At 35.9% G+C, this 23,109-nt stretch overlaps 1 protein-coding gene across 2 annotated transcripts in view; it reads right to left on the reverse strand.

Annotated features, from left to right (window-relative positions):
* LOC140436891 (facilitated trehalose transporter Tret1-like) overlaps positions 1 to 23,109 on the reverse strand; it is a 132,270-nt gene that overhangs the window by 55,841 nt on the left and 53,320 nt on the right. Inside the window, exon 2 of one of the 2 annotated variants that reach the window (XM_072526050.1) lies at positions 245 to 356. The exons of the other annotated variant lie outside the window; for it this stretch is intronic. Within the exon in view, the coding sequence (XP_072382151.1) occupies positions 245 to 356 (112 nt within the window). The remainder of the gene's footprint in view (positions 1 to 244; positions 357 to 23,109) is intronic. 2 annotated transcript variants of the gene reach the window in all.

A 23,109-nucleotide genomic window follows, 5' to 3' on the forward strand; every position in this document is an offset into this window, starting at 1 on the left:
TTGATTAAAATATCTCACTTATATTGAAAAGTGAAACATATCGTTCTACATTTATAAGTACAAAATTTTAAAGAATTTAAAATAATACTGTCAGTAATTGTGGATTGAGTTCCTGTGGCTATTTTACTTGAGAATACCTCAGTTGATTGGATTTACATGAAAGCATCACATAAAATGATATGCACTATTTGCAGTTTACTTTTGTAAAGAGCGTTTTTGGACTTTCGAAATAAAAATCATTTACCTGTTTTAGAAAGAGGGAAACATTTTTGTCAGTTTTAATTTCTTTTTCTTGGATTTCCTTTTTTTCCGGTTTGATACGTAATATATACGCAGAGAAAAACTTCTGATGTAACCTGAAAAATTAAATTATGATTTTATTAAAGATAAAATTAATAAACTTTTGGGAAATAATGACACTTCTACCAAAATAGATAGTAAAAAACTTAAACGGCTTAAAAATTACTTACACATATTTTATTTATCTTATTTAGCTAATTTGATTTTAGTCTACTTGATCTACCCAGTAGACATCAAAGTTGCGTTGCGTATGTTTAGATAGAGTTTACGTACTGACTCAAAAGTACACTAATTTTTGACTTTGATTTGTTCCACTTACAAGATGTTCTCAATTCATCACTTGACCAGAACAAATATATCCCCTTAAATAATACAAACATATCCTAAAGAAACAAACAACGCTAATGATTAGGAAAGATCCTTCATCTTTCAGCTAGCGAGATAGCTAACAAAACTGAGCCTTCTCAAAACCAACTGTATCAATACTTCCATGATAATATGCTTGAGAATAACAAATATAAGCTATACTGAGACCGCTCTGTAATCATATACCAACCACTGGTACGTAATAAACCAGATTTGATACAGTTAATAAAGTAGATAGACAAAGAACACTATAACAACAATAATCTGCATGTTAAATATAACGAGAAGATCGTCATATTCAAAGAGTCATTCAGAAGAACCTCCTAGAAAACATAAAAAGCTGAGACTGTGTGAACATCTCTTGAGAATAAAATTAATGAAAAGTAACCCAAAACTATATTTCGTACACTTTAATAAGTGCGTGTTTTGATTAAAGAGATTGTAATGCAAAAGAGAATTTTAATTAGGGATACAGGAAAAGAAATTGATAATTTCTTATAAGTCAAAAGAAATATGAATAAGTACCACCAATGACTGGTTTCGCATACTATAATTTGCTATGCATCTTCAGATCAACGGTACATGGTAAACTAAATGCTGAAAATATAATAACCGATATAAGGGTGCTGTCTGATACACAATATATAGGAATTATGTCAATATTATATGTGTGTGATTATTAAATATACACATATAAAACAACGCTTTTTAAAAGTGTATTGTGAGTTGACTACATAGTTGTTTTTAATTTGATAGTAGTTGCCTACGGAGTAGAACTTTGTTGTTGTTTTCCACAACAGGTGTGTGCGTTCTGGGATAGCAATAATAAAAGCAGTAGGGCGTTTAAACTATATTCCATTATGAGTATATATACAGCGGAATTAATAGCGATAATAAAAGCACTAAAATATTTATTTAATATTAACCTATTATCTTTGTACGTCTAGAGATATATAATAAGAAATATCCAAAGATTATATTTATAAGAAAGAAATAATGGAAAGAAAAATATATTTATAAGAACATAATACATAAGCGCAACTAATACAGAGAAATAATTACCCACATTTCTGATAAAACATGGTTTTCTAAAATAAAGTTGACAAACGATATGACAAGAACTATATGCCGAATGAGATTTAATTACTGTCTTACACCATTGTATCGGTTTAAAATTAATCTAGCAAAGAGTTCACAATGTATTTGTGCTCAGATAAGTAACTTACAATGGCGAGTTAATGGAATAGAAAGCGTCACAAAAAGCCTCTTGTACTCAAAAGCCAACCTCATTTTTACGTGGTACTGCCTGTTTGATAACAAACGAGTATGGGCGGGCCTAACACCACAAGCTTGGAGGAAATGCCATGCTATCGCACCCGAAATAAATCAAGGCTGATTCAGAAGCTGTGGTCAACCGCCCTGGCACTGGACTCGGTTGCAACAGCCCAATAACCTGTTCCCCTTAATAAATTAAAAATAGTATAAACAATGTAGAAACCAGACAGCCTAAGGGCAACGAATTAATTTACGGAATAAGGATATGTGATTAATTTTAAAATTAGTAACTTGAAATAACCAAACCATGCTACAGGCAGCAAAAAGCAAAGTATTTTCCAGGAACTGCAGAAGTTCCCAAGCTATTTAGGAGATCAAATTCAAAGGGTATGCACTCAAATAAAAAGATCTTTAGTCTGTATTATAGTGCAGCAAAAAGACAAGGAGAATATGTAGTGGGTTTTATAGTAAACGACAAATGTCCTAGGATGATTTGGATTTTATCTTTAATCAATGAAAGAATATGTAAAATACGTATCTAGTGGAATCTAGTGTAAAAGTGTTTCACAATGTTTCACAACTCAGCAGAGTAACTAGTAATCGATCTATTCTATGACGAAATCAAGATTTAATGTAAGAAAATTACAATAGGGAAATGCAGTTATAGTTCTGGGAGATGCAAATGCCAAACTGTGAAAAGAATCAATATATACAGAAGCATTTGCTAAGCAGAGTTTACATATTTTTACTAGCAAAAATGGTATAAGATTAGTATAGTTGGCAATGACAAATACACTTTGAGTAGTAAGTAAGTTTCTCCTCACAAAAATATTAATAAGGATTCTGAAGGAATAGCAAAGGTATTTATATATATTGTATATTATATATAGCAAAATACCGAAGGAAAGTAAAAATAAAAGAAAAAGAAACGAAGAGTGGTTCGACCAAGAACGCCAACAAGCAATATCTAGCAAAAATACAGCCAGACAGAAATGATTACAAAGAATTAGAGTAAATAGCAGAGTATAGGAAGAAAAAAGGGATGCAACGATATTATGTACAAGAAAAAAGGAAGAAATGTTAAAAATACAACATATAACAGACTATAATAACAAAAGAGCATAGGAGCATAGATATAGGTAAGGGTTCATATCAAGGTCAACAATTTGCAAGGAAAAAAACGGGTCAATAATAACTGAGAAAGAGGAAATCCTAAAAATTGGTAAGGAGCATTTTTATTTTTAAGAGCTTTTAGGAGGTCCAGAAAAAGAACGAGACCAAGAACGAAAATGCACTACACAGCAGAACGGCTAGCTAAAGAACCAGTATCAGAAAAAAATGTGTATGCCATAAAGTGTTTAAAAAATAACAAAGCGCCTGGCAAAGACGGATTAACTGCAGAACTGATTAAGAATGGTAAACATACATTAAGAAAACTAAACTAATATGCTGCAAGTCGTCCCAGAGATCGGGAAATTAGGAATCATACTTTCTATGTACAAGAACGGAGACAAAAGAAAATTATAGACGTATAACACTTTTAAATGTAGTCTCTAAGATATTATAAGGATTCATGTGCCGTCCACTTAAGCCCTTTTCAGAGGAAATAAGAAGAGAATACCAATGTGGATACAGATCAAAAAGATCAACTGTAGACCAAATACATATGTTAAGAGATACATAGGAAACAGTTTTAAATATAGCATACCAATATACCATCTGTATATCGATTTAAAACAGGCCATCGATGGAGGAGATAGTCAAAAAATGCTGAAGCAGTTATGTACGCTGGATATACCCAAAAAGTTGGTCAAACTTAAACAAATGTCCTTGGATGGTTCTTTCCCTAGCTACTCGTGGAAGCAATATGACATCTAAAAAAAAAATAGATATAGTAAAAACTCAGGGCCAAAGGGTTCGCGTTACCGAAGGACCAGAGAACCCCAGAGCTAAAATCACAGTTCCTAAGGCCGAAGGGAAGGGAGGTTCTTTAGAAAATCCGAACGATATACGATTTGACCTTGATATTTTTCCATCGGAAATTAAATACAAAAATCCTAGAGATACAAACTGGGTAGGATCTAGGGAGTCCCTCAGTAAAATCTCGGGGAAAGTATGATCTTTTTTAAAGGCCCAGAGGTTTTAGATTTGGCGGCATAAACGGCACGCGAAGCTATTATGGCGGCTTACCAGGAAAATTGTCCAGAAAAAAACAAGGAAAAGTACGGGCAGTAACACAGTATTGTGGAATAACGGCTTAAGGAGGATGAGGTCGGAAGTCCGAAGCTTATTTAACAAAGCCAAAAGTCACCAAGACTGTGATGCCTACAGGTATAAACTAACGCTATACAATAAAGAAATTTGGAAAGCTAAAAGGAATTCATCGAGAGAGTTTTGCGAGGAGATTACAAATATTTCGGCATGTTCTCAAATCCATAAAGTCCTGGCAAAGGAAGGTGCTACAACCAAAGGAGTAGGTTTCCTAAAGAAAGCTAATGGCAAATTTACGAACACCAAAGAGCAAAGTCTTAGAATACTGATAAACACGCACTTTTCGGGCTCAACAATTCTGGATGATGCAGATAGGCAAACCAACATAGACCAAAGGCTGACTAGGCCAAGGTCTACGGATTGGGAAATAGCCACAGCAATCACAAGACCAGATAAAATCAGATTTGCTATAAATAAGTTTCGGCCATATAAGTCTCCGACTGTCGATTCCTCTTCTCCTTTGTAATAAAATAAATGGCCTGATGGGAGTGAGGTAAGACTTTCTCCCTTTTTTCTAACTTCGCTGATACCTACAATATCCCAGTTCACTTTTGAGAGTTCTTCCTCCATTTCTTCGAATATTTTTTCGGTAGAGAGTGACCGAGCATTATATGTGGCGATGTTGAGGTTTATCTTTTTGTCGCACATTGAATAGGGTTGGTTTACAGTGGTCGGGTTTTTGGCATTTAAACACCGTGCTTGCCTAGCATGTTGGTAAGTATTCATATTTATTCCGACGAGTAGCTGGGGAACGTTGGTCGATTCCTGTAGAGCCCCGCGTACAGGAACAAGGCTAATATTCAATGGGATTTCGCCCGGTGTCCCAAGAGCATCGTTAGCGGCCGCGTGACGTGCAACCATTCAGTTTTTAGCACGATAGCTTCCACCTTAACTTACGGCGCAAGATAGACGGGGTTGGAAACATGAGGAAGAGACCTATGTTCAGCAGTGGACTCTTGAGGCTGGATGATGATGATGATATAAGTCTCCAGGGACAGATGGCATATATCTAATACTGATTAGAGGTATTGATACCGCCCTATGCAAGCTCCTTAAAGCCAGGCTAGCATGGCGAGTCGTACCGGAACTATGGCAAAAGGTTAAAGTCATATACTTGCCTGAGGTAGGTAAGTATCAAATCTAACACCAAAGTCATACAGACCGATAAGCCTATCTTCTTTTCTATTAAAAACGCTGGAAAGGCTTTTTGATAGGTACATCAGAGACGAAGTGCTGAAAGATAATCCTCTAAGCAATCGTCAATATGCATACCAACCTGGTAAAGAAGTAGAAGGAGCATTTAATAATGTTACTACCAGCTCTTTGATAGGTGCTATGAGTAAACGAGGCACATCTGCGGTAATATGCAGATGGATAAGGGCAGCCCTAGAGAATAGGACACTAATGTTCGCTCTGGGTAAAGCAACCATCAAAGCAAAAGTAGGTGGAGGCTGTCCACAAGGAGGAGTTCTGCCCCTTTACTTTGGGCAACCTTGGTAGATGATCTCCTCAGAAATCTGTCATATAGCTTTAACAATAAGTTCACAATTAAGATACAAGGCAGGGAAGACTGGAATAAAGGTATACCTATACAAGCTGCTGCTACCTGGTACACAAATGGCTCAAAAAAATCGGAGGGGGCCGGCATAGTAGGGGCAAATCAAGGAATACATTTCCCGGTAAGTCTATCTAGGTATGCGACAGTTTTCCAGGCGGAAATAACGGCAATCCATCACTGCGTGGGAGAAATAGAAAGGCAGGAAAGAACGTTCCGTTTAGTTGCCATCGTTGCAGTTGCACTAAATTCTGTAGAGGTAAATTCTAAGCTAGTATGGGATTGTGCGTATGTCCTAAATAAACTAGGAGACCGCAGCAAGGTTACGTTAGCCTTGGTACTGGGGCACGAGGATCATAAGGGCAATGAAAAAGCAAATAAAATGGTCAAACAAGGCTTATCAATGCCATTAATTGGACCGAAATCCTTTTGCGGCGTTGCAAAGACAGTAACAAGAATGACTACAGGGAAGGGGGTAGCTCACAAATCTCTGGAATGGTGGAGGAATTCAGCAGGACAAATACAAGCGAAACAGTTCATTACAAAACATTCGCCAAAATTTACCTGATAAGCAAAGACAGGAAAACAGTCAAAACCATAGTAGGTCTTCTAACAAGGCGCTGTATGCTGAATAGGCACTTGAAGCTGATGTGTCTGAAAATGTGAAAAATGTGCGGTTATTTGCATTAGGAGAAGAAAATCCACAGGCAAATAGCTACATGGATGGTACAGTCTGGAAGCTATTAGACTTTTTAAAACGAGTCAGGCTAGAGAATGTTATCTAGAGCTAGAGGACCACGATAGATCTGAAAAGGTCGCAGTGAAATAGGCCAAAAGCCACCTCTCTAAAACTATCTATCTATATATAGTTATCACGATCTTTTATGTTCTTCAATTTATCTCAAGCGGGTCACTATTTTGACTAGTTACATATGCTCATGTAAAATAAAGTTCCTGGAATTAGTTGTGAACCTTTTATAATGTTACCGTATGAAGAAAAAAAATTCAAATACGGTTACAGCTGTCGTTTAGTTAAATGTACGGAAACAAATTAGTGAAAAGGTGCGAGCTAAATCTTCGATAATCGAAAAATAAATAGAATAACTTTATTTTAATGCTGTTTGATATCTTTAAAAATGTTCTAGATATATGAAATATAAAATATACGCGTAATAGTATATGTAATATTTTAACAACTACGTTTAATTAAATTACATGTCTTTACATGCATGAAATAATCACTTAATACCATGACATATTTATACTTTCACCGATTAAATCTGAAAATATCTTAATAACTTCTCGTTACTAATACCATCAATTAGATACACGAATACTCCAAAAAATTACTTCTTATTGTAGGATTTAAACTAAAGATAATATATAATACATTTCCTCTTTTTTCCACTAGACATTTTTGTATTGTGAAACAAACGAACACGCCTAAGCAGAGATACATTATTAGTTATTTCGAGAGTTTCAAGTACCTTGAAATCATGAATTTATCAAATAAGTAGGCACTTCCTTGGTTAAGAGATCTTATGCAACGTACTTCGTATATGTTTAAGTATTGTCACGAATAATTTCATATTTACGCTAATAGCAAAACAGTCATCGTTAGGTCATTATATAAAAAGTTTGGATATGATGCCTAAGTTCAAAAATATCTTCAGAATTTACTTATTTTAAAGATGAACTTGCAGGTCAACGCTGTTGCCAAATTTAAGGTATATGTGCCTAGAATATCTAGATATTAAAAAAAACTGTTATGGAGTTCTGTGTTTTTGTTTATCTCTGCGAATAATCTTTGGCGATAAGTAAGAAACTGACAGATGTTTTAACATAGTCCTTAAAAAGTCAATATTCTATATGTCATCATCATTATCAGTTGGCTCAACACCACTTCGTCAGCCCTGGCCTACCTTAAAACATTCTTTCATTCTTCCATGTCGAGTATCTGTCTTCTCCATTTCGTTACTCCAATCTCCCTTAAATCGTCCTGCACATCATCCAGAAACTTGAGTTTAGGCCGGCCCGTTCGTTTTCTATCGACCAGCCTATTTATTTTGGTTAATTTAGCAGGATCAATTTCATCCATCCGCATAACGTAAAACCATTTTAGGTGGACCACCCCATTATAAAAGTTAAAAAAAGAAAAAAGTTTTAAACATCCCGCCGTGAAAATGTGAAATATAAACACGTAAACAAAAAATCCTCTGATAGTGGCTTGGAATATATTAAGATATATATATATATATATATATATATATATATATATATATATATATATATATACATATATATAGCAAAAAATAATACGACCGTTGATTAAACTTGGAATATATTCAATGGTTGAATAGCAGAGGTTTTATCGGTCAATAATTGGCAAATAAAAGCCATCAACTACTTTATTGATTTATTCGAATACGTTTCGCTTTTATTTTTAAAAGCATCATCAGTTCACTACAAATAAAAAAGATTTTAGAATATAAGTAAACAAACCAACAGGGTTCATACTTACAAATTGTTTTTGTAAGTATGAACCCTGTTGGTTTGTTTACTTATATTCTAAAATCTTTTTTATTTGTAGTGAACTGATGATGCTTTTAAAAATAAAAGCGAAACGTATTCGAATAAATCAATAAAGTTGTTGACGACTTTTATTTGCCAATTATTGACCGATAAAACCTCTGCTATTCAACCATTGAATATATTCCAAATACATATATATATATATATATATATATATATATATATATATATTTATATATATACATATATATATATATATATATATATATATATATATATATATATATATATTGTTATGACTTACTTTGACTTTATTGATGTAATCTACTTCAATTAAATTATTTCATTAATTAAACAAATCAAAACATAAATAAAATATAAATCTCAGGGCTGAATGATCCTATCAATACTTAGTTTTGTGGTTTCAAATATTTCTCAGTGGTTTCCTTATAGGGATAGACAAGAGAGAATCAAAATAATACTCATATGGATTTTAATTAGAAATTATAAAAATCGTTTATTTTATCAAAACGGAAATCGTCACTCAATATTGCAAATTTTATTCATTCTCCTATCTTTATTTCATATAACAATTACAAAAAAAATCTTATTTCTTTTTGCCTCCAAATTTTTTTAAAATCAATAACTGTGAATCTCTCTACTTCTGCTTTACATCGATGATCAATTTTCTTGATATAAAAACAATTTTTATTTATCAATGTTATTGTATCATAAAAAAAGTCAACTACAATGATTTATAATAAACAAAACTGATTGAAATTTGATGATTTTATAATAGTGAAATATGTAGTTCCATATGCCCTGTGGTATTTAACATGAAAAACAATACATTCATATCATAACAGAAAACGACTGACCTTTGCTGATGATTATACACTGTCTTCGCCCATAACACGTTTCCTTACTTGCTGGTGTTTCGACCAAAGGAAAACTCGTCCACGTCCCCCAAGAATATCTCTGCTCCTCTGCTAAATTTGTTCTCCTTGCGACTGAAAACGACTAACATTCATATCATAACAGAAAACGACTGACCTTTGCTGATGATTATATACTGTCTTCACCCATAACACGTTTCCTTACTTGCTAGTGTTTCGATCAAAGAAAAACTCGTCCACGTCCTCCAATAATGTCTCTGCTCCTCTGCTAAGTTTTGTTCTCCTTTCCTTTCACTGCTTCGTACCGTACTCGTTCCGGCTTTTCCTTTTTTAGTACACTGCACTCAAAACTGGACTTCTCCTTTCGATCGAACAAAACACACTGCCTCACTCTCCTCATTCATTCTCCGACTTCCAAATCGTTCCCCCCACAATTAATTTGCCATCCAATCAAAACCAACTTTCAATCATGTCATGTCGCGTTATTTACCCAAAACGACCTCTCTCCTTAATCTAAACAAATTTTCAAATTTACATTTTTTGTCTTTATGGAGTTCCAAGAAAAAAATAAAATTCCGTATCCTTATTCTACTTTCTACAACTAATCACGTTTTTATCTATTTTTTAGCATCTTAATACAAATGTAGATTTTAACTATCTACTATGTACCGTACGGGCTAATGAGTTACCTACCCGCATATCTCGAAAACTTAATGGTCTCTCCTTTGTTTAATTAAAACATATTGTCCGTGGTTTTAATAAACAGTTCGACGAACACTTTCTTAAAACACCAACCCTAATCGTCTCTAATTGTTTGCTTGAAATACATTGTTCATGGGGCTAATAACCAATTCTGCGAAACACTCTCTTAAAACTAGCTATAATTATTTTTACAAAATTTGTCATTAAAAAAAAGGGCGTTAAAAATTTATATGCTCGTGGTTGAGAAACATGAAATTTTTTATTTTAATTTAAATTTTAAATAGGAATATAGTTTTTTATTTCTCATGTCAAATAGAAATATAACAAATCCCCACCTTTGTATTCGATAAAAATTATCCGCATCTGCACCTCATTTTTCTCGAGGCAAACCAATCTCCCTTTATATTGCCTTCTCTTAATCTATGTCTTATACCCTAGCTTACTATCTACTTTATGCAGTTCCGTGACATCGTGAATATTGTAAATTCCTCGGATCTTTTCCGAGTCCATATGCCTTAACGCATAACTGTTTATCCCATCTTCATTATTAACGATGTACGGACCTTCGAAAACAGGCATTAATTTTGCGCAAGTGCCACTAGGAAGATTTGAAACTCGTAATGCCCTCACAAGTACTTTTTCACCCCTTTGGAAAGTCATTAACGATGTACGGGCCTTCGAAAACAGGCATTAACTTTGCGCAAGTGCCACTAGGAAGATTTGAAACTCGTAATGCCCTCACAAGTACTTTTTCACCCCTTTGGAAAGTCACTGGTCTTCGTTTTCTATTACGATCCTGTCTTTGGATATACTTCTCATTGCTTCGCCGGAATATTCTCTGTACTGTTTCAATTACCTGTTGATATTCTTTTGGCTCTGGGTCTTTTCATGGCCTTATCGGCATCACATCCTTCATGATGTATTCCGGGGTCTCTTTTGTTACTGTACTCGGAATGGTATTTAGATACATTTCTATTTCCGCCAATTTCCTGTCCCATCGTCGATGTTGACTATTCGTTGTAATTCGAAGAAATTTCGTCACTTCCGGTATAAATCGTTTCAATTACCTGTTGATATTCTTTTGGCTCTGGGTCTTTCCATGGCCTTATCGGCATTACACCCTTCATGATGTATTCCGGGGTCTCTTTTGTTACTGTACTAGGAATGGTATTTAGATACATTTATATTTCCGCCATTTTTCTGTCCCATCGTCAATGTTGACCATTCGTGGCAATTCGAAGAAATTTCGTCACTTCCGGTATAAATCGCTTAGAAGGATTACTTTGGGGATGCCTGATGCTGACAAAATTTGTCTCTATTCCCCGTTCTCGAAGTTGTCCCTTGAACAGATCATTCCGGAAATACGTTGCATTGTCTAGTAGAATCTTTCTTGGTGTTCCTACTGTGGCAATATAATTGTCGATTTTTCTTAATATTTCTTCCCCCTTTGTGGTGCGGTAACTGTATAATTTTACGTATTTTGAAAACACATCCACCATCACCAGAATATGTTTGTTCCTTTGAGTGGTCATAATTAGATATCTTAACATATATATTGCTACAATGTCCAATTTGTTCCGGGATACAATATTTTTTGCAATTATTTCATTTTTGAAATTCGTACTCTTATATTTTTGACATACTTCGCACTTCTGGGTAAATTCCTTTCCAATGCGGTAATCTTGTCGGCTGATGTAATTTTCCCTAAAAACGAGCCACACCTTTCTGCTACCGATATGTCCATTGTCCTCATATAATTTCTTTATGATCCTTTCTGCCAATGTCTGTGTCACTAAATATAGTTCCTTTCCGTCTATTCTCTTAAAAAATATGTCATTTTTTATCTCCGCTCTTCTTTTTTCTCTTTCCTCTAGGTCTTCTTGGTTTATTCTTATCTCATTTAATGAAAATACACCTTCTTCTTGTGTTAATATATTTAGTCCCACATGTACAGTAATTGCTTCCTTTTTTCGGTGTCTCCATTACGTGTTAGAGCGTCGGCTATGATGTTGTCTTTTCCTTTGATATACCGGAATTTAAAATCATACTAATGTAATAGTAGAATGTCTCTATGTATTCGATTATTCACCAATCGATTTTTCATGATATTGTTGTGGATTTATTAAAAGGTTCAATATTTATAACACTTACGGATTTAATTTATTTCTTTATTTATATTAACTTATCTGACAAATTTATATATATCCGTACGTTACAAATTCGCGAGCGCGGGTTCAGAATTAACTGTCTCTCCATATAAAAATGTTGTATTTATATACGAAATCCTGATATACTGGAATAGTCGAGAACATCAAGTTGGAGAATTCACCATAATTTGAATCTAGACTTCCACCGAAATTTCTACAATAAAACAGAATAATTAGTCATAAAAGTTAGGCCAGTATATTTATCGTAACATTGCCCCCCTCTTAAAAGATGGTTCCTCCTGGAACCTTGTCGGGACTGGAACCGGAACTGTATGCTGGTATCGGCAACTGGACCCTCTTTTACAACTTCCAGTTGTATAAAAATGACAAGGGACGGTTTTCTCTCCGCACCAGTAACTATGCGGATTGCAACAGACTAACACCTGGACTTCGGTGTCTTTAAAGATCTCCTCCACCATATTTCGGATAACCCTCCAATCTAATTGGCGGCACTCCAACTTTGGCATGGCTAACTTTTGCACGTCGGACTCTAGTACGTGCTCTCTCAATTGAAGTAAGGCTTCCCATACATCTCGGTAGGTAGGTTGGTCACGGGCAGTGTCTTTTGTTACCAGGTAGAAAAGGTAACGTGATGCATCTTGGAGTTTCAAGGTTTTACCGGGAGCTGGCACCTGGCATTGAAGTTCTGCAACTCGACCAAACTTCCTTCGAAAGACGGATGCCAACCCTGGTGCGTCTTTGATACTGGCCGGGATGGTAAGGGCCAGCGAGTAGTCATCGGGGAGCGCGAGTAGATCTTGCTTTTCTTCAGTGGTAACACCATGTCTTGCTTTACCGGTACCTCCATAGGCACCCATGAATTCCTCAAACGTGAGGTCAAACACATCTTGGACTTGGTTTACTTCCACTTCTTCATCTACGTCGTGGTCACCTTCGAAAGATGCCAACCGGTTATGGTGTACTATCATCGGCTTTCCCCTCGGAATCTTGCTTATTCGGTAGATGACATCGTTGATCTTCTCCATGATGAGGTATGGACCTTCCCAAAACTGCTGCAGTTTGGGAGAACAACCTATTCGCTTCTTGGGATTATACAGCCATACTTTGTCGTTCTTCTTAAAGCAACCCTTTTCGGCTTGTGTATCGTACCGTTTCTTCATTCGGTCGCTAGCGATCTGAAGGTGGGAACGGACCAACTCATGTACATCGTCCATTCTTCTTCGTAATTCGATCACATAATCTTCACCTGCTACATCTTCTCCAGGTCGACACCCAAATTCTAGATCACAAGGTAGTCGCATTTCGCGTCCGAATAGGACTTTGGCTGGTGTCTGGCCTGTTGATTCGTTAACAGCAGATCTGTAGGCCATTGTGAAGAACGGAAGGTATTGGTCCCAGTCTCGCTGATGATCGGACACCATCTTTGTCAAATACTTGCCAACTGTCCTATTCATTCGTTCTACCATACCATCCGATTGCGGATGATACGCGGTAGTTCTTGTTTTCTTCATGCCTAGTCTATCACATATTCCTTGGAATAGATCACTTTCGAAGTTCCTGCCTTGATCACTATGGATCTCCAAAGGCACTCCAAATCGGCTGATATATTCTTGGATCAACTTATCTGCAACGGTGGCGGCCTTCTGGTCTGGAAGTGCGTAAATCTCGACCCACTTAGTGAAGTAATCCATTACTACCAACATGTACTTGCCCCCATTTTCACTTTCTGGAAATGGCCCTGCAATGTCCAAAGCTATTCTTTCAAACGGGCTTCCAACATTATATTGTCTCATAGGAGCTCTCCTTTTCCGGTGAGGCCCGTTACTCGTAGCACAAATAGTACATTTCTTACACCAGTCTTTTACGTCGTCGGAACTGTTCATCCAATAAAACCGTTCCCGAATTCGCTGAAGGGTTTTCCTTACACCAAAATGCCCTCCCGATGGACTGTCGTGTAACTGACGAAGTACTTCGGCTATTCTGCTCTTTGGGATCACCAACTGTCTTCTCTTCTCTGAACCGTCATCATTTTCCAGGACTCGTTTAAGCAAGCCATCTTCGATGATAAATGAGTCCCACTGGGCCCAATACGTCTTAACTACTGAGCATAAGTTTGATATTTCCTGCCAAGGTGGTCGACGGTTTTCCTCTTTCCATTTTCGGATTTTCTGTATAACTGGATCTCTCTCTTGTTCTTCCCTTATCTTAGTAGGCGTCCAGTCGTCGTTGACAATCGTCGTTCTTAGCACTGCTGCTTCCTTGGATTCCGTTTTGTTGCAGTGGGAACACTCTGCGGGGCATGGCCTTCTGGAAAGAGAATCAGCATTTCTGTGGCTAACTCCGGCTCGGTGCTCAATCTTAAAATCGTATTCTTGGAGTCGTTCGATCCACCTGGCTATCTGACCCTCTGGATTCTTAAACTGCATCAACCACTTAAGGGCGGCATGGTCGGTTCGGATTAAAAACTTCCTTCCATAGAGGTATTGATAGAAGTGCTCTACTGATTTAACTACTGCTAGAAGTTCTCTTCTCGTGACGCAATAATTCCGCTCAGGTTTTGAAAGAACTTTACTAAAATATCCGAGGACTCGTTCCTGTCCTCCTTGAATCTGAGACAGCACTCCTCCAATTCCCACATTACTTGCATCCGTATCTAAGATGAACTCTCCTTCTGGCAGTGGATACCCCAAAATTGGTGCTGTTATTAAATGCTTTTTCAACGTTTCAAAGGCATTTTGGCAGTCTATATCCCAGCGGTATTCTCTTGCTTCCTCTGTAAGTCGCGTTAATGGCTTAGCGATATCTGCAAACTTCTTAATAAACCTCCGGTAGTAAGTACATAGTCCAAGAAAACTTCTCACTTGATGTTTGTCAGTTGGTTTTGGCCATTCCTTAATGGAATCGATTTTTCCCTTATCCACGGCCACTCCTTCTTTACTGACTATATGACCCAGATAATTGACTTTACCTTGAAATAGCTGGCACTTCTTGGGGTTTAACATCAATTGGGCAGCTTTAAGTCGATTAAAAACGTTTTCTAAATTCCTCAAATGATCTTCGAATGTCTCCCCCAAGACGATTATGTCATCTAAATAAACCAGGCATGTTTTCCAAGATAACCCTCTCAACACATTTTCCATAAGCCTCTCAAATGTCGCAGGAGCATTACAGAGTCCAAATGGCATAACATTGAATTGCCACAATCCAGATCCTGTGGTGAAGGCTGTCTTTTCTTTATCTACTGGATCCATTTCTACCTGCCAGTATCCAGACTTCAAATCCAAAGTAGAAAACAATTTACTTCCAGCCAATGTGTCCAATGTGTCATCGATCCGAGGCAGAGGATAACTATCTTTCTTGGTAACGTTGTTCAGCAAACGGTAATCCACACAGAACCTCGTCGTTCCGTCTTTCTTCTTAACCAGGACCACCGGAGAGACCCATGGGCTCGTAGAAGGTTCTATCACCCCGTCTTTCTTCATTTCCTGAACAATCGTTTCAGCTTCCTCTCTCTTCGCCTGTGGTAATCGTCGAGCTGTTTGACGAATTGGCTTAGCATTACCAGTATCAATTTTATGCTTAACAACGGTAGTTCTTCCCGTCTTTCCTCCTTTCGGTACGAAAATATCACGATACTGCCGAAGAAATTCCCTTAATTTCCTTTTCTCCATCTGATTTAGAGACTGTCCTGCAACTGCAACCATTTGGTCGAATTTGTCGTTGGAATTATCAGATGTTGTCGCCTGACGGATTATGGATGTCACAGGTACACAAGTTCCTACCTTTGTCTCTTTCTTGATGGTCACTGGGTAGTCGTTGACATTGATAAGTCTCACAGGAATTTCTTTGGCCGAAGTCACCAATTCCTTTCCAATTATGATTCCACGGCCAACCTCATCGTCGTGGTTCCAAGGCTCCATCATAACAGGTGTCCCTTCGTCTACAATTCCCTGTAGTCGCGCTACTACGATCGTTTCGCTTCTCGCAGGCACGACTGTATCTTCTGTAATGGCTGCTTGCACAGTGTTGTCATTATGTGGATGGAGAAATACCTCTTCGTTGCCAACTTTGATTACCTTATTCTTAAAATCCAATTGGAATCCATGCATATTCATTACGTCCATTCCTAATATAACATCCTCTTCGATGTCAGCAACTATAACAGTATGGACGAACTTTTCTGCTCCAATTCCCAATTGTACCTGGATTTCTCCATGAATGTTAGCATTTTCACCTGTAGCGGTCCGAAGTCGCAACCTCGTTGGTAACAGTTTCTTTCGGCTGTTTATAACTGTCGGGCGTATAATGGTTCTGGTCGCTCCGGTATCCACCAACAACGTATGCTTTTTACCATTTATGTCTCCATCTACATATACACTATCTTCACGACATTTCAAAGAAGCTATTAGTATGAGAGGGTCTTTGGAAAAGTTCTGGGTCGAAGCTGCCCCCCTAAGGCTGACCCGTTCTAGTTTTCCTGATGGTGAGTTTCTTGATTTGCGTCGTACCTAGGGTGCTTACAGGAGCTTCGCACGTGTCCTATTTCGCCACAATTCCAGCATCTGATGGTCTTCGTTTTCTTATATGTCATGCTTTTCATCATATTAACGAGCTGGTCAAGTTTATCTTCATCTCCTTCCTCTTTTACAGTCCTAACTTTACTGTACCCGCCAGAGGCCTGCGTAGCTGACTCGTATTCGAGAGCGGCGGATAAGACATCAACCAGCGTCTTGTGACGAGCTAATCGTAGTGTTCTCTGCATTTCATGATCACGAAGACCATCAATAAACGTTTGAACGGCCAATTTTTCCATCATGTCTTCGGGAGCTGTTGGATAAGCATATCGTACTAATCTGGCAATATCTACCTCATATTCTTGAAGAGCCTCATCTTTCTTCTGTCTACGATTTTTAAGCTGCGACTGATATACATGCTCCAAATGTTCGTGGCCATATCGCATATTTAACCTCTTCTTCAGTTGTTCGAAATCATCGGTCTCCTCTACGGCTATGGTCTGAAGCACATCTAAGGCATCTCCTCGAAGAGCGATAGTCAGGTTTACAGCCTTTTCTTTTTCAGACCATCCATTCGCTCTTGCAGCTGATTCGAACTGTTTCATGTAGTTGTTCCATGACGATTTTCCGTCGAAAGTTGGGACTTTCACATGGACAGAACCTCCACTTCCTTCAAATTTCGGCCGTATTTCCAACTTACATTTCGTCTCGTCTTCTTTTATCTCCACTGTAATCGGATTGTTACCTCTCTCTGCTGTCCCTGTTTCTTCCATCTTCCTTTCCATCTCTTTAATCTTTTCTTCGAAGGCCAACTTATCGGCAGCAACTTGGTTTTTTAACGAAGATATTCTATCGTCCAGGGCAGACATCTCAGAAGTGACTTTAGAGATTTCTGAAGAGATGTTAGCAGAAACTTTGCTTTCCAGGGAAGAAATCTCGTTAGAAACTTTGCTTTCTAAAGAAGCGATGTCGCCGGAAACCTTCGAAATATCGCCAGAAACTTTGTTCTCTAATGATGCGATATCACCGGAAACTTTGGCTACATCACCAGAAACTTTGGCTACATCACCAGAAACTTTGGCTACATCACCAGAAACTTTCGAAATCGACGAGAGGACAGCATCTTCAAATATATAAGTCTCTGGATCTAGTCCTTCTTCTAGCAAAGCGTTCTTTAGTCGTTGGACTAACTCAGCCTTTTTTCCGGTGGAAGCTAATTCTCTGTCTTCAAGATGTCTTCTTAAATTAGTCACTGTCAGCTCATAAATCGTAGCCATTTTCACAATTTATTTTATATTCACTTGTAATTTATTTTCGCAATTTATCTTAAGTATTCCACTGTTCTGACACCATTTGTTGTGGATTTATTAAAAGGTTCAATATTTATAACACTTACGGATTTAATTTATTTCTTTATTTATATTAACTTATCTGACAAATTTATATATATCCGTACGTTACAAATTCGCGAGCGCGGGTTCAGAATTAACTGTCTCTCCATATAAAAATGTTGTATTTATATACGAAATCCTGATATACTGGAATAGTCGAGAACATCAAGTTGGAGAATTCACCATAATTTGAATCTAGACTTCCACCGAAATTTCTACAATAAAACAGAATAATTAGTCATAAAAGTTAGGCCAGTATATTTATCGTAACAATATGTACCAAAGCTGCATGATCCGTCTCGATTGTGAATTTAGCTCCCAATAGGTAAAACCTCAATTTGTTTACGCAAAATAGTACACTGGCAAACTCCAATTCTGTTACACTATATTTTCTCTCATGTGTTTTAGTCACTCGAGATATAAAACATATCAGCACTTCTTGGTCGTTTTGTATTTGTAACAAAACTCCTGCAAATTTTTGAATGGACGCATCAGTTCGGAGTATAAAAGGTAGATTATAAATGGGGTGATATATTTTCATTCCTTTTGCGAATTCTTGTTTTAATATTTTAAAAGCTTCCTCCTGTTCTTCTTTCCAATTCCATTTTATCCCTTTCTTCAGCAATTTTATTAGAGGAATTTCCTTTTGGCTTAAATCGGGAATTAGCTTTTTAAAATAATTGATCGTGCCAAGAAAACAATGTTTTCAAATTTGTTGGTCTTGGGTATTCATCTATGAGCTTGACTCTGTCTTCGGCTAAGCTTACTGTTTTGGCGTCCAATTTAAAACCCAAATAAATTACTTCTTTTTGAAAAAATTTACATTTTTCAATGTTTAATTTTAATTCCGCGGTGTCCAATTCCTCCAGAATTATTTTTATGTGTTTCAAATGACTCTGTATATATTGTGAAAAAATTAATAAATCATTGATGTAATGAACTATGAAATCTTCATGGCGATTTAAAATGGTATGTAGAACTCGTACGAGTGCTGCACAAGCGCTCTGCAATCCAAATGGTACTACTTTAAACCGGTAGATAATACCATCAATTGAGAAAGCGGTATAGTTTCTACATTTTTCAGCTAAAGGTATCAACCAAAAACTGTACTTTAAATCAATTTTAGAAAATATATGTGACCCCGTCATTCTTCCAAAAATGGCCTCGATGTTTAGAGGTGATTCATATTGTGATACAGTGTGCTGGTTAATATTTCTGGCATCTAAACATAATCTCAATTCTCCTTTTTTTTTCTGTCCCAATTGGGTTAACACACGGTGAATTACATCTTTCGATGATTTGATCTTCCAACAGTTTATTAATTTCTTCTTTCACCTCTTGTCGATACTTATATGAAATCAGGTACGTCTTTGATCGAAAATTTCCCAAGTTTTTAACCTCAAATGAATGTTCGTACTTTTCAGCCACTCTGTTTTCCTCATTTATTAAAGTTTCATAGTCTCTTAACATCAAAGGCAATTCATTTTCTTTTTCTTTCTCCACATATCAATTTTCTTTTTTTTTCCTCAGATTCTTCACACATATTTACCGTGCATTCTGCATCCTCGTTTTCATATACCTCCTCTTCAAATACCACTGTTTCAATTATATCCTTTTCGTTTTCATTTGTTAACTTTATTTCTTCTTCCTCTCTTGGGCTCATCTCTTCTGTTGAGGAATCCCAAATTTCATTTTGTTTTGTTGTTAATATTCTTTCTTCGTCTTCCCCTGAGCTCATCTCTTCTTTTGAGGAATCCCAGGTTTTAACTTCTTTTATCTTTTTCTGACATTTTCTCCTTTTTCGTCTTTGTCCTTGCTTCGTTGCCAAATTAATTTCCACTGTTTGTTCTCTATCTGATTCGTCCGTATTTTGATTCTCATGTTTCTTGTCCTGTTTTTCTTCGTTTTATTCTGTTAGTTTCATCGTATTGTTTTTGAAATCTATCACTACATGTTTTTCTGCCAATTCGTCATCTCCTACAATCATGTCATGTGACATATTAGGCATTATTACACATTGTAGTGCATATAAACTCTTAGCTAATCGTACCATTACTTGTATGCCTTCATTTATGGTTGCCAATGTTCGTTTATTTGCGCCCACTAAATTTACTTATATACTTTACTAATATACTTTATTGTCCCTGAAAATCTACAATTTTATAGACAAACCTTACAAAAAGTCAAAAAAACAACAATCACAATTTAAAATTTACTAAAATTGCATAAATCGTCAATATCACAAAATAAAAGATAATAAAATATACAATCCACTGCAAAATTTAACTAAAATGCAAATTACTCAATAAAAGCTTACGAACTAATAAGGTTAAGTTGCTGCATGTGATACACAAATACATATACAGTGAACGGCTAAATTATGGAGTATTATCATTATTTCGAAAACCGTCGAGTTTTGAGGGAAATCACGAAACAGGTCGATTTTTGTTATAAAATACCCATGTTGTAACGTACATGATGTGAGTAGGGATGATGTCACCGGTGTAGGTGTAGTGACGTAATCGTTTATTTTTTTAAATAGAAATCGGTATAATGAAACACCTCATTTAAACGAAAATTTAATTCTCTATTTAACGACATTACATTTTTAACTAAAATATTTTTTAAGGGTACAAAAACAATTTTTTTTAATTTAAATTCAACTAAATTACAACTAATGATGTAATTAATAATGTACTTTAATGTAACCAAATTATGCATAATAATTATTTTAAATTAAATGTTCCAAATGCCATCCATTGGTTTCTTGACAATATGCGAATCTAGGGACACATTCATCAAGTACAATGCGGATGACTTCTGGAGTAATTAGACTCATTTCATGCATATACTCCAAAACTCAGTTTTGGGGTCTATTGACATAAACTTTTGATTTTATGTAACCCCGCAGGAAAAAGTCTAGAGGTGTTAGATCTGGCGACCTTGATGGCCACTCTATAAAACCTTGTCTTCCGCTCCACCTCCTAGGAAAGCAATCGTTTAAAAATTGACGTACTTCACTTGCGTAATCCGAAGGGGCTCCATCTTGTTGAAACCAGATATTTTCACTAGGTAAATTTAGATTATTGGCATTTGGATACATGTTAGCAAGGCTAAAGTTATAAGTTAATTTCTTAAAAAAGTTAAATAACGTTCTCCTGTTAGATTTTCTAACAAAGAAAAAAGAGCCAATGATTCTGTTATTAATGATCCCTGCCCATACATTTGCTTTCTGAGGATATTGCGTGTGTGACTCAGTCATCCAATGTGGGTTTTCTTGACTCCAATATCTGCAATTTTGACGATTCACGGTACCATGTATAAAAGATGTGGTTTCATCGGAAAACAGGATTTGATTGATGAAATGTGAATTGCAGATACATAAATCCTTCATAATTTCAGAATATTGAAGCCGGCAATCGGGATCGCCATCTTTTAATTCCTGATGTAGTTGAATTTTGTAGGGATGGTATTTTTCTTTTTTAAATACGTAATACCGATCGTTGGGAAACTCCAGCATATTCACCCATTTGTGTTGAACTACTGTGAGGATTGTCATGTACATTTAATAAAATATGCGATGTGTTTCATTTAGGTGAGCCATAATTTAGTATTCAAAAGTAAAAATTACAATTGACAACTGATGACAATTCACAAAATCAAAACATTTACGTCAATAGATATTACAGTAACTATGCCACTATCACTTGCTTGAATTAACATTTGACAAAAAGTTTCAGTGTTTATGAGATAACTTTTTGTGTCCATTATTATTTTTATTTACTTTTGCTTTTTTAAGTATTTACTTCAGAAAGTCATGGCACAAACCGATGGATGGCATTTCGAACATTTAATTTAAAATAATTCTTATGCATAATTTGATTACTTTTAAGTATATTATGAATTAAATCATTAGTTTGTAGTTTAGTTGAATTTAAGTTAAAAAAAATTGCTTTTGTACCCTAAAAAATATTTTAGTTAAAAATGTAATACCGTTAAATAGAGAATTAAATTCTCCTTCAAATGAGGTATCGCATTATACCAATTTCTATTTAAAAAAATTAAACGGTTATGTCACTACACCCACACCTGTGACGTCATCGCTACTCTATGTACGTTATAAGATGGGTATTTTATAACAAAAATTGACCTGTTTCGGGATTTTCCTCAAAACTCGACGATTCTCGAAATAATGATAATATTCCATACTTTAGCCGTTCACTGTATATACATATATATATATATATATATATATATATATATATATATATATATATATATAAAATACTTTAGTTGCTTGTACCTAACATACTGTAACTTCTTAGTTATTTGTTAAGAAACTCTTCCACTGTATAATATGGTCTTTCAGACAGATAGACTTTTGTCAATTTAGGGAACTTGAGGAAAGAAATTGTAGATTTAAGTTGCAAAGAGAGATGGTTGTATAATTTCTGGTGGAGTAGTCCTATTTAGGTCTTGCTGGAAAAACATGTAGGTGTTTTGTATAAAGCAAACAGTTTCTAAAATACCTATATAAAGAGGAAAGAGTTAAAATCTCGTGATTTTTTAAGTAGATTCTGCAATGTGTTATTCTACTGAGGCCAAAAAGATACCGTATTGCTCTTTTTTTGTAATTTAAAAATAACATCAGATTGAGGAACTCTACTAGAACCTTAAAAAGAAAGGTATATCATATCAAAAATAAGACTCGAATAAAGAAAAACATGTTATTTTGGAAGATGCTAAATTGATTTTCTTCGAAACAGATCTTATTGTATGGCAGGTTAGGCTAGTTTCTTACTTGACAAATCAATATGAAGGGACTATTTGAGGTTGCTGTCTATAAAAATACCAAGAAATTTTACAGAATCAACGAGCAAGGTTTTTTTTTTTTCGTTTATTGGCTTTGGATTGCTTAATCCATTCAGCCACGATATACAATAAATACTGTTTGCTACAATATTAAATATACTGATACTGTATACATATACAAAACAAGGATTGAAGAGCTCCTTTATAGGATAATGCTACTGTCTTATCCACGATAAAAGAGAGTAAATTAGAGTCGGACCAGGTTTTTATTTCAAGTAGATCAGAAGTTATAGTTGTATAAAGAGTTGAAATATTAGAGTTCCTCCA

This window comes from Diabrotica undecimpunctata, chromosome 3 (genome assembly GCF_040954645.1).
Source record: "Diabrotica undecimpunctata isolate CICGRU chromosome 3, icDiaUnde3, whole genome shotgun sequence".
In the NCBI taxonomy this organism is placed as follows: domain Eukaryota; kingdom Metazoa; phylum Arthropoda; class Insecta; order Coleoptera; family Chrysomelidae; genus Diabrotica; species Diabrotica undecimpunctata.